At 32.1% G+C, this 16,316-nt stretch overlaps 2 protein-coding genes across 4 annotated transcripts; one reads left to right on the top strand and one right to left on the bottom strand.

Annotated features, from left to right (window-relative positions):
- The first annotated feature begins 3,992 nt into the window (after positions 1-3,992).
- LOC130824361 (protein HEADING DATE REPRESSOR 1) lies at positions 3,993-8,455 on the top strand. Of its 2 annotated transcripts, none has more exons than XM_057689331.1 (3): positions 3,993-4,391; positions 6,741-7,072; positions 7,889-8,455. In XM_057689331.1, the coding sequence occupies exons 1-3, from the start codon at positions 4,253-4,255 to the stop codon at positions 8,090-8,092; spliced, it is 675 nt and encodes a 224-aa protein (XP_057545314.1). In that variant the 5' UTR covers positions 3,993-4,252; the 3' UTR covers positions 8,093-8,455. The 2 variants fall into 2 exon arrangements, with proteins under 2 accessions (XP_057545314.1, XP_057545316.1); XM_057689333.1 differs by having other exon boundaries at positions 4,251-4,391; positions 6,803-7,072.
- A 165-nt stretch (positions 8,456-8,620) lies between these two features.
- Positions 8,621-13,913, bottom strand: LOC130824360 (uncharacterized). 2 transcript variants are annotated; one of them, XM_057689329.1, is made up of 6 exons: positions 13,657-13,867; positions 13,329-13,571; positions 11,802-11,975; positions 11,579-11,685; positions 10,155-10,456; positions 8,621-9,845 (listed from the first exon to the last, which is right to left on the bottom strand). In XM_057689329.1, the coding sequence occupies exons 1-6, from the start codon at positions 13,804-13,806 to the stop codon at positions 9,268-9,270; spliced, it is 1,554 nt and encodes a 517-aa protein (XP_057545312.1). In that variant the 5' UTR covers positions 13,807-13,867; the 3' UTR covers positions 8,621-9,267. The 2 variants fall into 2 exon arrangements, with proteins under 2 accessions (XP_057545312.1, XP_057545313.1); XM_057689330.1 differs by having other exon boundaries at positions 8,622-9,842; positions 13,657-13,913.
- Positions 13,914-16,316: the final 2,403 nt, after the last annotated feature.

Raw genomic sequence — 16,316 nt, forward strand, 5'->3', positions numbered from 1 at the left:
TCTTAATACAAATACAAAAACAAAACTTTGATTAAAGAATTAAAATTCCAAAACTTACAATTTCAAGAATTGAAGATTGAATAATACAATTGAACACCCAAACTCAACTTAAGAATTTTTCTCATGTTTTCTCTCAATACTACAATTTGGCCAAAATTTTGAAGCAAAAATGAGAGAAAAATTTTTCTGATTTTTTTGTTGTGAAATCCATTCAAACTGAATTTAATTAGCAACCTTAATTCCACCCTTAAAGCCTAACTAATTACCCCCTTGATTAGCATTAAGGGAGGAGTTACAAACCCCCCCCCCCCCCCCAAAAGCCTCCCCTAACCGGCTCCCTTTTTATTTTTTTTATTTTTTAATTAATTAATTAATTAATTAATTGTTCGGTTTAATTGTTAGTAGAAAAACCGTTACGCGATAAACTTGTTACGCGATAATACGCGCGTACTACTTAAATTATTTATTTAAGTTAAATTATTAAACAATCAAATAACTAATTAAATTAAATAATCAAAATAATTAATTAATTATATTTTTCCGATATTTTAACGGGGTATTACAGCCAATATGGTTTTGAACATGTCACCCTTTTGATTTTCAACTTGTGTTTGCATTTGTTCTAGCTACACAATTTTCATGCTACACAAGTCTTACACGAAAACCAATAGTTTTCATAAAAGAAGGACCTTGCAAAGCTTTAAGGACCAACAGTGTTAAGTGATGTTCTTTATTTTTGAGACAACGAGTCTGCATATAATAAAGATGAATAACCAAGTGAATGAATATAAAATGATACAAATTGCAACACTACCTTCTATTGGAACAATACATTTTTTTTACACAAGTATTAATGAATTATCTAACATGTAATACATATATAGTTAAAACAAAAAAAATAAATCTTATTATATAGAAAATAAAAATTACTCACCAATACATAATCCCACAATCTTTTTTTATTGGGCACTTTAAGCCAAGATCTAATAGTCAATGGAGCATGATTATAGTCACGAGCTATTGTATCCAAGAAACGAGAAAATTCACTAACATAATCTTTTGTCTCAGTTACAAGTCTAATGGGTTGTTCGAATTCATTCAAAATAATAGATGGTTTGTTCTCTAATGATCGTGTATGTACACCATCCATGATAAATGAGTAATCTAAAATCATCGAATCAAAATTCAAAAAACGCACAACAATAAACACAACAGACCAAAGGTCATAACAAAATAAATGATCACGACAAATCATCAAACATATCACATTAGCAATGCACAAACAATGATACCAAAAATTTGTTTATTAAAATACTTGCATTATATATAAACCTCCTTTAAATTAATTTAGCAACATAAATCTTTAAAAACTAAAACCAATATCCTTTTCATAAACGAATGATAAGCAAAGCAAAATATCATGTTATGAAAAACATAAAAAGCAGAATACAAACCAAAATTTAACAAATAGCTGCTATTCGACCTAAACATCCTTTTCATTTGTTTAGTTTGTTCTGATGTGTTTAATTTCATAAATAAACTACCAAAGATATAAATCAAATCGTCCAGAAATAAAAAAAAAATTATTTAAAACCAAAACATTAATTTATTCTTAATTGCTTTTTAGGTGGGAGGATTAACTTTAGCCACAAAAATATTCAAAACCAAAACATTAAAGTTGTAGGCTTGTACATTTGTAGTGGCCTCGGTCACCCATGTATTGTGTGAAATAAACTATACTTCTAAATAAGCTTATTAACCTCAAAAATTTTTATTCTTAAAATAAGTATTTTTGTGTTTAGTGACAAATTTAGGATTCAGAATCTCAGGGGCATTAATTAATAGACGAAATTTCGATAGAGTTTCATTTGTAAAATTAACAACTATTTTACCCTTACTTGCTAAAATTTTAAATACGACATACCATAAAAGAAAACGGAACAAAATAAATCAACTGACCTAATTAAAAAAAAATAAGACAAATAAATAAATAAATATGACAAAATTACTAAAATGAGGGAGTATTTATCATCAAAAGACTTCAGTATTAATTTTACACTTTTACACTTACCAATAGAAAAGTCTACTTTGAATTTTTTTTTTTAAAATGCCTATAGGCACGTAACCCCGTGGGCTCTAACATAGCTCCGCCACTAAATTGTATTCAAGCCAAAGGTCAAGGTTTGTTCGTTGTTATAAGAAAAAAAGTTACTTTGTTCGTTTCAACTAACAGCGAACAATAAGTGTCAGAATTAAAGAAAATTTGCCAAATGAAATTTATTTATTGGCTAAAGAAAAATAACATAATATTTGATTTTGACCAACATCTCTACCTTTTAAGTATCTTTTACTAGAGCAGTATTTATTTATAGTTAAATTAAGTAAATTAGAAAATATATTATACTATATAATATACTATGGCAATTTCTAAAATCACAGAATTAATTTATACATAAAACTATCACAATTTAGTTTTTCTAGCGCTTAGAATTTAATTTTTAATATCTAAAGTATCGTAAATATATGAATTTGTGCACTAGTAAACTATAAAAGGACAAAGCAGAAGAATCCAAAGACAAGCAACTTACACATGGGTTCATGGAACAAAAAACACGACGTTTTGAAGGGAGAAAAGAAACGTGTTCTCTTTGTGCTATCAATTTTGCTAAATTTTCTATTTTAATATGTTTAGTTCTTTCTCTCATTTTTTATTTGCATTCATACAACTTATAATACTAGTAAATTATAACTATTTAATGTGTTTATCAAATTGTTTTATCTAGAATTATATGTAATTAAAAATTATAAATATATGCGACACATATAATTATGTTCTTTTCTCGTATAATAGCCGTAATATGTAAAATACCATATAATAATAAACAGTGCTAAACTGGATTTGGATGCAAGTAGTAAAAATCAGAAGAAGTATTTGTTATAATTCATACTTGTTCAAATTTAGAGTTAATGTCTCATTTGCTTTTGGACACTATTCACATCTCATTCTTAATTTGTAATACAATTCTTAATTTATAAGTTCAACTATAGTGAAGCGTAATTTTATTTGATTCGTATCAATGTGAAGGTTATTAATATCAATTTTTTACAATTTTTAATTATATACAATTAAAGATATTATAACTGAAAGTAGTGCATTGACATGTACAAAAAATAAGTTAGACATTATCTCTAAAATGGATGAAATATTTTTTTTATGATTCTCGCTCTTTATTTGATTTTATACACACATCTAACCAAATCTTACTTGTTTATCAATTTATTTGTCCTCATGATTTGCTCAAATTTCAAAATATTGTAAATGACTTTTATGTTAACTTTAAAATTTTTATTTTTTAATTGATAAAAAAACTAAAAATATGTTTAGTAAATAAATGATTTGAAGTCAAAATAAATAGACCAACTTGTTTGGCTTTTTTTATGTCATCTAATTTGATAGTTCACGTTCCTCTAATAAACAATCAACAACTAATAAATTTTAATAAACATCTTTTTAACGAGCTAGCTTATCGAGCTAGATCAAAGACCAACAAAAATATCAACACTTTTAAGTGATCAAACAAGCTAACTAAAAATAGGGAAATTCCACGTGGTAACCTTCGGGTTTTGAGTTTTTCTATGTGGTAACAAAACTTTTAAAAAATCCACGCGGTAACCCTGAGGTTTACCAAATTGTTCCATCAATACCTTTTTGCACATAAAACGTTAGTAAACGTTAACGTCAAAGCTTAAAAGTTGTTGTACGCTTATTTATTTGACACACCATTTCAAATTCCATCGGTTTTAATTTCTCTTAAAATATAAACTCTAACTCTACTTTCTTTTATTCACGGTCAAAAACCAACAGTTAACGGTCAATCACCGTCTCTCAAAGTAATGTGGGGACAGTAGCTTAAACGTGAAGAAACGGACAAGTCTGTATTAGTATAAAAATCTCACCCACCTCTTCATCTCTGCCGTCCATTACAAGTCTCTGCAATTCACTATATACAATTAAACAAAAATTTTGGATTACATATTCTTCATTTTTCTAATTTTATTATTATTATTATTATTATTATTATTATTATTATTTATTTATTTATTTGTTATTCCAAAAGAAGGTCAGAATTGATGATGAAGTTGGGATAAGATAGAAGAAAACCTCAACTTTTTTGTTGCAGAATAAACCCTAGCTTCTTAATTTTAGTTTACAAGCTCAAAATTCATACCAAAATTAATAAATAACCTATAAATGGGAGAAGCAAATATTAATAATAATCATAATAGTAATACTAATAATGATAATTTTATAAGAAAAGAGGCAATAAGTGGGGGTTATGTTGATGGGTTTTCTTCTAATCGTGCTTCCTGGCGATCTCGGAAAAACCCAGGTCTGTTTTCTCTCTACTTTTTCTTTTTTTTTTCTTCATTTGTTCGTGTAGATTATATTAATGTTTTCTTAATCTAAAAAATTTCCTATAGTTTAAATATAATTGCTTTAACAACCCATTATATTATGGATTTTTAGTGTTTTTTTTTCCGAAAAATGTAAAAATTGAAGGATCAGGTGAAAATCAAATTTATCGGCTCCTAAAAAAGTAATATTTGTTCTATGATTTGAGATACGACTCAATTTTGTATGGTGTTATTTTACATGAATTTGTGTTAAGATTAGATTTTGGGACTGTTTATATCTAACTTTTTGCTTTCTCTTTTAATAATCCTACGTCACTTTGCTAGGTTTTTATTTATATAAGTAAAAGTTTGCTCAGTGTTTGCGCCAATACGAACAAACCCCAGGTTTTTTTATTAGCTGGTATTATGTTTTGAGCTACCTTAGTTAGGGATTGTTCTGATGAAAATAATCTTGAAATAAGAAGTTTAAATGTAACTAATTTGTAATTTGTATTATTGAGCTATTTAATCCAGAGATGCGTATCCGTGCCATTCAAGAAGTTGTATAAGAAATATCTGAAAAACACAATCATTTGAATAATCCATGTTCCAAAGAAATAGCCATCCAATAAACTTACCAATTACATAATGGGGTTCTAGAATGGATATAAATTATCCCTAATATTATTACTCCTTGGCCCTCGCACTCAATTTGCATCAGTTTCCATTATCAAACTTGTGCAAAGGGCCGAATAAGGGTCAGATCGGACTCAAATAAAAATGTGCTAAGTCAGGCAAAACTCAGATAAAAATAAGCACGGCCCATTTATATCATGTTAAATTCAGTAAAATGTCTTATGACTTCATCATTTTGTTCTATCAATTATAATTAGATTATTAAAGATTATAAATCTATAATAATAATGTTATAATTCAAGAAAAAAATCCACATCTTTGTAAAATGAAGGGCCCATTTAAAGTCTTAGCCCAAGTATTTAAGGGTTGGATCTGGGCTCTGGGCCATTGCACAACTCAAATCACAATCGAATCCTAATGGACTCAATATCTGTACTGAAACCAGGTTACGAAAGCTACTACAAAGGAGTGTTCGAAACACGATAAAATGAATAATTGAAATAGTATCTCAAAACCCTTTTGAGGCTTTAACAATGTGGCATGTGATTTACACTGAATAAGGATCTAGACGTTGGAGATTATATTCGTTCTCCTTACTACTAGTCCAACAAGGTAGCTGCCGCGATTACCTATTTTGAAATGTGCATTAAGGTGTACTTTTTAGCTCCATGTAAAGATAGTTGTTTCTAGTTCTACATTATGTTGGAAATACTTTACATGTAAGATAAGATCTCACATCGATAAATGTAGGTTGTAGACTTGCATATATATTGGGTGAGCGAATCCTCCTGCCATATGTTTTTGGAAAATAGTAAACCTCATCCAGTGTATATGCAAGTCAACGCTTATTATCCGTGGGTTTGTGGGCCCAAGCCTATGGGTGCCCCATGGGCGTATCCACACGAGAGGTCCTATGGGGCGATCATGTGACGAATTGTCAGTATCACACCTTCAGCTGGAAACACTTTAGACAACTCAATTATGATAGGTGTTTCGTCCGAGTACTAGTATGCCTTAAGTTCCGGAAGGAGAACTAGAAAAGAGAGCATCTGAATCTTTATTTAATGCATCTAACTCCACTTTTAACTTACACCAAGTCTATGTGGCGGGAAGGTCGATGACTGGAGTTGGGAGACATAAGTGGAAACTGAAATAAAGATATCGAAACAGAAAATTCTGGTGGGGTTTGCTATGACTGTACAGTATGCCATATTAGGTAGCTGTCATGTATACGCACTTGGGAGCTTCCATCTCGACAACCAACTTAGAGTCCAGTAAGTTGTGATGTTATCGAACATGTTCTAATTGGACTGTCATGTATACCAAGTTGATTAAGTAAACATATCAGTACTTCCCCTGCATTTTGGCTACTGTTTTGCTAAATCAGCCTTTGGGCTTTCTATTATCCTTGGATCTGTGTTAAAAAGCGTTCACGGGTGTCTTAAACCCCCGATACCAAAATAAAATTGAAATCAACAAGTCTTGTAGGGGATTGTCTTATATTATAAAACGAGCCCATATAATTAGCTTATTTCTCTATTGATCACTTGAAGATCGTAAATAATCACTTTAAGGTTATCTGAGCTCAACAACTCAAAATGTATTCTAACTGACGTGCATGATTGACATCGGTGTATGAGTGCTTAAGCAAATGTTATGGCGTTAGTTTCTCCTAAAATTTGTTCCACTAGACTAGCTTCTTGTGACAGCAAGCTCAATGAATGTGCGCAAGCCAAGAGATGAACGAATGTTTGAATCACCAACAAAACAGGGAATTCCCGGAGCAGAAGAGGAGAAGACATTGGACTCAACTCCCCCAGCTGCTGTTCTCTCAGAACGAAGAAAGGCTCTTTTTGAACCACTAGAACCCATTGATAATATCTCAAGGAAACGACCCTCAAATGAGAGCTTACTTCCTCCTCCAGATTTCGACTCAACAACGTATCCTAAGGGCTGGTTGATAGGTAAGAAGCGTAAGCTGGTAAATGTTGACGTTGTCGAGAGCATGAGGAGGATTGCCGTTCAAGAAATGAACCGCAAGGTGCTTCTAATTCTCCTTGCTTCTGCTCTTAGTTCTTATATGAGAGGAAGGATTTAAACTCATACTAGAAGAGTGCAAATTCATTGAATGCTCACACTCCACACCCCTCCCCTAGGGATGGCAGACGGGTAAAATTATACAGGTTTGACGCCGTATCCACCTTAGTTGGGGCGGGTATGAGTATGATTTCGTTGGTAGTGGGTGGGTATGGGCATGAAAAGTTCTACCCACCATGGGTAGTGGGTAGGTGGTGGGTATGAGTTCTAACCCATCCCATACCCACCCGCCTAGCCCGACACCCATCCCACCCAATACTCACCCGCTCTGCCCCATAGTTGCCCACCCTATATCTACAATGTACTAATTAATGTTATTTTTGCATACTTTTATTAAAAACTATCGACAAAAAAATAAGAATATTAATTTTACTTTACTATAATGTATAGTTTAAATAAAATTAGACGTACAATTAAATTTGTAAGGTTTTATGAAGTATATAATGCGGATTTGGAGTAGATGGGTATATTCAATTGACCATAGTGGGTGGGGATGGGTTAAATGCATATCCTATTGACCATAGTGGGTGGGGATGGGATGGGATGGGATGGGTTTAAAAATTTTACCAGTCATGGGTGATTGGTTAGGTGGTGGGTATGAAAATTTTTGGTGGGTTTGGGCATGGGCGAGGGCATATTGCATCCACCCGCCCATTTTTCCATCCCGACATACCCTTTTATAAATTGTCTTATAAAATCTTTACCATAAAACTTGAACTGTTTTTTCGAGTAAGTAATCACTCGAAGGCTATACATGTAGGATCGTGAAATTGATGGGTTAGCTGAGCAACTGGACGAAGATTCTCGAGTTCTAGAACATCTACAAATGCAGCTTCTAGAAGAAAAACGAAAGCGGGCTGATGTCGAAAGGGAAAATACAATGCTGCAGGATCAAATCAACATGTTGATGAACATGTTGCAGGAAAATGAAGCTGCTGAGGAGGAAAATACAGATGAGCCTTAGTAAGTTCTAAATAATGGAGTATTAGTATTAATTCTTTTGTATAGGTTTGTCTACTGTGGAAACTTCTAGAAGGTTAGTGGTATAATGCAAGTCAGTTGTATGAACTTAAGTATCATTGCTTGGTTTGGTCGTTGTGATGAATTTACGTACTTGTTCGATGTATATGTACGTTTAGTCGTCCGGATGGCAAAATTAGGCGAGTGTATGCTTAGACACGAGAACGAGTCTAGGAGCTTGAATAAACAGATAGTGTATATAATCTGTTTGGTGTTATGCTTGAATTTGGAGATGATGTTTAATAATCATCTGTAATTACACTGTTATAATAATAATGAAATGCTTGATTGTGAACCCATAAATAAACATATAAAGTATTTATGCCTTGTATTTATATCTTACTGGGTATTTCGAGTTCGTGATTATAAGTTTAAAAATCGTACTAGTTTGTTTGGTGTTTTAGTGCTTGTGTAATACTCGTTCTCTCTTATGAAATTGCTTTATTTTTGTATGGTTGATCGTGTGAAAAGGTTAGATTTTTAAAAGATAAAGGTGGGATTTTTAAAAGATAAAAGTTGGATTTTTCGAAAAAGAATCGATGTAAGATTTTTAAAGATAACCAATTTTTTTAAAAGTAAATTTTTCACTCCTTAATAGTCTAATTGATATGAGCAATTTAACTCGACTAGAAATCTTAATGAATTATGTTAAACTAGAGAATTTTAAGCTCAAGTTAGAACTTAAAACATTGATGAGTCAAATTGAGCCTATATCTCTTGTGATCGACTCGTTAAAAATTCATCCTCACTCATACTCGCGCAAGTTCATGTAATGAACTTGCGGATACTTGAGCTTTAGTTGAAAAGCATATACAGTTTGGACATGGGCACATGGTTGGTTTGGGCACATGGCTAGAAACCAAGTTTGTACAAGTTGATGTACACTAACTGGATCAATCTACAAACCAAGTCTGTACAAGTTCATCAAACCCAGACACTAACCACGCACCAGATCTTTACACATTTTACTTAGCAACCCTAGAAACTAACTGTATCTGTATACTATTATCCCGCGTTATGTGGGATCAAGAACTAAGGTAAAGATGTTATCATTCGATGACAGAGAAGCATCTGGCCAACAGAATCCTATGCTCTCCAGTTGTGCTATCTCCGTTAGTTTCACAAGTCTAACGGGATGAGCAACTGTGGCAAAGAGGCTATCCTTGGAAGATGGAGAAGCAACTCGGCAACAGAATCCTTCCTCGACATACTTGTGTGTTGTTGCTGGTCATGAACTAAACCGATTTCACTTCCTGCTACAGGAACATTGTTGGCAGTTTGAGTGTCATACAATGGGGTTATATCTTCTTGTGTATTGTCCAGTGCAAGATCGTGTACGCTCTCTGAACTGTTCATGTGCACGTTCTGGACTCTCGTGTCTTCCTTTTGCAGAAGGCAACAAAGGGAGTTTACTCTCGACATAATGGCCTTTTCATCAGAACTTGTTAAATTTTGGGTGTCATTGAGCAGGTAATGAGTGATATGCTCAAGAATTTCCGACTTTTGAATGTCGTCGACTGAAGTATTAGGATTGTCTGATCTCATCTGCTCAGAGATACAGTCACCAATGTGGTTTACAAGATCTCCTACTGACATGGATGGACGAAGACCAGGAAGTTCGATCTGGTTCAGAAGTCTAAGTCTGTGCATTTCATCGAATTTACTGCTCACTTCTCCATCCATTGCATACGTTTCTGCTACATAGTTAATGATTTAATGAGCTCACTTTAAGCAATACTTGATCAAGACTAAGCATTTGAAATCAAATAGCTAAGTCTATTTACATGTAAAATCTCTTGCACTAGCTAGTATCTTCATTGATTACATAGTGACAAAATGGAAAGAAACCATTTATTATGTGAGTCACAAAGATCCAAAGTGATTATCAAGGAGTTTGAAACTAGGGAGACAGGGGAAGACCCTAGTCCACAAAATCATGTCAGGAATTAAGAAATAACCCCCAAAGACTCGTTAAGTCTGAGAAAATTGATTGATTCGAATAGTACCTGGGATGGCCCAAGGATTAATTTCTGTATACTTGGTGTATGAACCTGAAGAAGACAATCCCGAAACTGACACTGAAACTGTATCCCTGATTCTTGATGAATTGAATCTACTTTCGGTCTTCAGTTCGAAACCATGCTCATGCTCACTTTGAACACCAACATTAGAAACTCTTGGTTGAAAATACGGATTATCTAGATCTATCTGTGGTTGTTGACTTAGGAAGTTGAGACGAGGATCACACTGAATGAGCTTTTGAAAAAGCTTCCCCAAAGTGCCTAGGGGAAACTGCAGAAAATGTTGCCTGAAACAGAAATAAAAAAGCTATCATGGTTCCATTCTTTGGTTATGAACCTTAAATATTCCAGACATCTTACATCCTGTATATAGAATCTATATCACTATACCAGAACACTGTGAATAGTGTCAAACACTAATAAAGTCGAAATGTTCACTTATTATCTCAAATTGATGAATCCAATAATCATTACACCATACTGAAACCACATGGCACCCTGATGTCTATGACTTAGGGGCACGCGGCACACCTTCAGTATTATACATGTATAAGCCAAGTCAACTCAATTCTGTGATCAGAGTCTTAACAAACTAAAGGAAAACAGCAAAGGGATGCACCGCAGCACGAATAAGTCTGGCTCATGGGTCATCACCAAAGAAGCCAAGAGCTCATCTTGCATATATCACCCATAACATCAAATGATTGTAGGCGCCATATTTAAACAATGAACCATGGAGCAAAAACAAGCAAGATGCTAAATATGTCCATACAATTTACAAAGATGTTATCAATGATAGGATACATAAGAAACTTGTAGTTGCTCTTTATGAAGCATTTAAAACAGCCAATAACATATGATAAAATTTGAGGTTCAGCCCATTCTAGTGCTGGTGCACAATTGAAAAGGAAAAATAATGTGAAAGCAAAAACCCACCGAAAGAAAATCTGAGCTCCAAGGAGATTAAGAGGAGAGCACAAACTAGCATAAACTAAGCGTATAGGTCTAAAGTCAAGTATGTATATGACTCTAAACGGAGAGCTCATAATGACACTTCTATTGTATTTTGGTTTTAGATTTTGGTATATCTATTTTGGGTTCTTGAGATGTTTATTGTTATATAATCTAGGAAAACAATGCAGCAAGTTCCTAAAATATTCATATCAATTCATCATCATCATCATACCCAGTATATCTCGTCCATAGATATACTATGGGCAGGGTCTGGGTAGGGAAAGAAGGCGGCAACTCATACTCTAAAGGAGAGTGCGGCCAAAGAGTTACTCAACTCGAAAAAGATATAATATTCATATCAACTGCACACAGTTAATGATAAAATGAATCCACATGACTCAAAATAACCAGACATACTAAAGATTACAGAATCAATGAGGCGTCAATGATTGTACCTATGGAGTACAGCCTGTCCACTAGTAAAATCTCTTGTAGCCTGCCACAATGTATGCTTCCTTGGCTGTGGGTTAATTTCTCTAAAGAAAAGAGGTTGTCGAGCAAGCTGAAACACAACATAACATAACACCTTCAATTACAATACAAGTACAACATATAACACTATAAGAAATACAACAAACTTGAACGACATATTGACTTGAGTTGACAGTAATTAGTTACCACAACGGTAAGTGTTCCAAGTTCATCATCAGGGTAGTCTGCTTTGATAGCCATAATGTCGGACCATTGAATCTCAATTTTATTCTTGAGCCCACCATCGAGAAATTCCCATACCAGCTTGTGCTTCGCAAAATAACACTTTGCCACTAAATCGCCTTCGTATCTCGACTTATACTGCAACCAAATACAACATCTCCCTTTAAATCTAGCTCCATAAATGGCACAAAACTAAGATAAAAGCTTGGTTAAATCAAACCGAATTCAAATCACAGTTGCCACATATACCGAACATATCAACATTTAAATTTAAATTTTAAACACCAAATAATCAACCAATTCTGTTTAAAGCAAGTTTCATCATATAAAACATCTCATGGGTATTTTCGCGGTAACGTACCACGAACAACAAGTTGAAAAGTCTCGGTACCAAGTAAAAAAAAAAAATTTGGTCCTAAAATAATTCCAAAGAAGAAAACGTCTCTGCGTCCAAACCTAAAGTCAGGGCTTGTGCGTTGTTATTTAACAGCGAACAAAAAAACATTTTTAAAGTCAAAAAATTTTATCACGATTTTATTCGTTGTTACTAACATCATAATTTTTAAAAGGAAGACAAAATCATAATTTTTAAAAGGAAAAAAGTTAAACTAAAGAGGATTATGCTTGGTTCCTATTATGAACAACAAACTACTCCCTGTCCCTTAGATTTAGTATTTCTTCTTAAAAAATATTGACTTTGTAAACTTTTGTTCGCTATTACTCCAAGCAAATAAAAATCGTGGTAATTATTTTTCTCTTCTTCGCTGTTAGTGACCTTAAGCATGGAGACAAAGACGCTTATCAAAATCACTTTTAGAATCAAACTTATTTACTTGAATTGCTCACTTTTAGTCGTCTCAAATATAAATACCTGCCCATAAAGACACTTTACTTACTTCGATCAAATTTAAGTCCCTTCTCTATTACCCTTCTTGTCTGTTTGTTAGTGATATTAAGTGGTAGTGAAAATGATTTATAGTAAAGATTTCATCAAAAATAATTCCCATAGTGATTAAAATTTGATTATAAAAAAGTTATTTTTACAAATTTTCATTACCTCCTAGTTATAATGCATTTGAATGAATTTTATGGAAAGAATAAAAGAATTGAAATTGGACAAGCAAGGTAATTCAGAAATTTTTTCAACTAAAATAAATTAATTTTCATTTTCATTATCAATGTTTAGAGCCATTCATGTAAATATAAACAAACAAGGACTTGTGACTTGCTTTTTCTTAATACTCATTTCCTTCCTCCAAATCCCTCTTGCGAAACACTTCTATAATACTCCTCCATCCTAGCCATTTTACTCCTTTTACTTCTTGGACGGAGAGACTAAGGCGTCTAAGTATGATGAGTTGGGCAAATTCATTGGGACGGGCTACAATGGAAAATAATCGACTATAAGGAAAAATGAGGCAAATTAAGCACAAAGCTATTTAAAAATCTAATTCTAAAAATAACATCAAAAAAGGAAAAAGATAGTAATACCTCCCAAGATCCAATTTTAAGCAAAGTGGCAGGAACATTTGAAGCCTTAAGCTTATTATTAAGACCAACACCTTTTTCTTTTCTTGTAAGTGATTTTGATAAAGCAGCACTCTTCTCTTGTGATAGCTTCATTTGAATCAAATCCAGAAATGACGGACTCTTTTTTAGCTTCAATCCCAACGGACTTGGCTCCTCTAATGGATTATACTCTGTCTCCTCAATTTCAACGCTATCATTCTTATTCTATTTCAATTCAAACAACAATCAATTGATCAAAATCCAAAATCGATCATGGATCATAAATTTATTCATTTAGTAAAAAATGTACCTGATAAGAGAAATCGAACTTAGGTCGTTTGGAGAGGAACTGAAATTCAGTATCGCCGGAATCATGGAACTCCGACTTGATATTAAATCTTTTCCGGCAGGATTTGAAGGACGTTGGACGGTGTTGGAGGGAATCCATTCTGTGAACCATTTTAGCTTGAACAGAGGATCAATGACTCAGTGAGTTAACTCGGAGACTGAGAGAAAATTGTGTATTAATCAAAATTGAGAAATGAGAAGTATTAATAAAAGAGTAAAGAAAGTAGCCACGCGTGCATTACGTGGTACATAGTATTAGTATACAAAAGATCCCTTGTTAAATTTACCCATAAGTATTTGGTGGACACATTAAAAAATAAAAAAAATTATGAAGAAAATTGTTGAAGATAATTCAATGTTTTACTTATTTACTATAAAAAATCTCATTTATTTATAGAATATTTTCTAATAATTTATTTTTAATATGTATTTGCTTTTAGTATATCAGTACGGGAGGAGAAAAGCAGATTGACGTTTTTCATCTCTTTTCAAAATCTGATTATTTTTTCTATGAAATGATGGAAAAAAGAGCAAGAGTGTGAAAATAAAATGAGATATGTGAAATATTGTTCAAAGAGCATTTAGTTATCTCACCATTGTAGAAATGTTACTAATATTTGAAATGATTAGTAGAAAAGTTGCTTAAAAATAATGTGTTAATAAAGTAAAGAAGTAAAGGATTCAAAGAGGTAAAATTAAGAGCTATTATTATTTAGTGTGCTTAAAATTACTAGTAATAGTGATAATTTTTTTTGTAACATTTTAATATTTATCTAACAATTTAAAAGGGATAAAGAGAATGTTAAAGACAGTCTCTATAAGAATAACTTAGTTTTTCTAAAGAGATAAAAAAGGTAATTGTCTAACTATGGTAATTAATATGACACGTAAGCATGTTTTTGTGAGAGTAGTAGTGAATTAAGAACATTGCATCTTTGTGGTGGAGGTCATTTGTTTTTGTTATCATATATAGATTTGATTTTGTATGGATTTAATGTACACTAAAATAACATATAGTAATCTTAAATTGAAAGAGTATGAGTTAGACAGTGCGTAAGAAATATTAACTTATGTATCAAAGACTATAAAAATTCATACTGAAAATATTTTAGATTAAATTCATTTTACACTTACAGAATAAATATAATTGGGGGGACAATTAGTGGATGTCTATATGAATGCCAAAAGGTAGTCTTGGCATCTAGGAAATCTCTTTTATTGGGTACCACATTCTATATTTTGACAACATTTTGGACGCATCTAGTTTTGGATAAGGTTCTCCCACCAATCTTTTAACTAATGGATATTGGATAGTATAGTAAAATAAGAATATCCAATTTAGGCTCCATTAGCATTAGCTCAAGCTAAATTGCAATAATTTCAACAATTTTAATTTTTTTATGTGTCCCAAATAAATAGCCTAAAAAAATATAGAAAAAATTATCTAGCAATAATCTCAACTATTGATTAACCATGAATAATCTCAACTTTAAGAGGTATTTGCCTAGAGTAAACTTAAGTAACCCATTGACCTGCTATAATAGATAAAAAAAGTAATGTAAAATTAAAGAAAAATTTTAAAAATTTATAAAAAAAATTTTAATGATAAAAAAGTTATAAAATTTTTTAACATTTTTTAATATTTTTTTCGACATTTTATTTTAATTTATCTTTTTAAAAAAAATAAAACTTACTATAGCAAGTCAACGGGTTACCTAAGTTTATTCTAAGCAAATACCCCATAAAGTTGAGATTATTCATGGTTAATCAATAGGTGGAATTATCATAAGAAAATCATAAAAAAGTTGAATTATTCTAAGTAATATTTCCAAAAATATATAAATAAGATAAAAAAAAGTTATATTAAATACTTAAATAGAACTAAACACGGTGATTATTAACACTATTAATTAAATTAAATAAATCAAATATTAACTCAATCAAAGAACATTAAAAAATTATATTATATTAAATACTTAAATTGGATTAGAGAGAGTATATCTTAACTTAACTTGTGATACAATATTTTTTATAAAGCACTTAAGAAAAACATGACTTTAGATGGATTGAAAGAACGCTTTTGATATGATTTTATAGAGTATTTGTCATTGTTAGTAATAGTAAACTAAATAACGGCTAATTAAAGCACTCAAATCGGTTTATAAAAAGCATGGAATAGTTTTGTAAAATGTTTTTTCTTTTTGATTTTATAGTAAAACTAAGAGTGCTGGTCAAACATAGTGAATTCTTATTCGTTTTTATTAACAGCGAATAAGGAGTTGGCCTCATTTGGCGAATATTCTTTTGTTCTCTGTTAGTAACAATAAATAGAGGCATCCCAAACTTTTTAAACTTTTCAAATTTGTTCTATGTTCACCGTTAACAACAGCGAATAAAGTTAAATGACAAACTTGAATGCAAAAACGCTTATTTTGGAAATGAGGTTTCCCAAATGCTACTGCTGCAGTTTAGAGCAACACAACATACCTGCTGAGGTTCTGAAAGCAGCAAACTGAACTCATAAGACCAATAATAGCCAGAGGGAATGATCAAAGACCAACTGCTAGTGGCTAGTGCTATTTTATAACTAAGAACTAACTGAAGACTGAACAGAATGAGGTC

Source organism: Amaranthus tricolor, chromosome 9 (assembly GCF_026212465.1).
Source record: "Amaranthus tricolor cultivar Red isolate AtriRed21 chromosome 9, ASM2621246v1, whole genome shotgun sequence".
In the NCBI taxonomy this organism is placed as follows: domain Eukaryota; kingdom Viridiplantae; phylum Streptophyta; class Magnoliopsida; order Caryophyllales; family Amaranthaceae; genus Amaranthus; species Amaranthus tricolor.

Bases quoted from the DNA above. Each gene is read 5' to 3' on its own strand.
- LOC130824360 (XM_057689329.1), bottom strand. From the start codon at position 13,806: ATGGTTCACAGAATGGATTCCCTCCAACACCGTCCAACGTCCTTCAAA. The intron at 11,686-11,801 runs GTAACTAATTAC...GTTGTGTTTCAG, and splicing joins TTGGAACACTTACCGTTGTG to CTTGCTCGACAACCTCTTTT. The intron at 9,846-10,154 runs GTACTATTCGAA...TTAACTATGTAG, and splicing joins TAATCCTTGGGCCATCCCAG to CAGAAACGTATGCAATGGAT.
- LOC130824361 (XM_057689331.1), top strand. From the start codon at position 4,253: ATGGGAGAAGCAAATATTAATAATAATCATAATAGTAATACTAATAAT. The intron at 4,392-6,740 runs GTCTGTTTTCTC...TTCTTGTGACAG, and splicing joins GCGATCTCGGAAAAACCCAG to CAAGCTCAATGAATGTGCGC. The intron at 7,073-7,888 runs GTGCTTCTAATT...CTATACATGTAG, and splicing joins TTCAAGAAATGAACCGCAAG to GATCGTGAAATTGATGGGTT.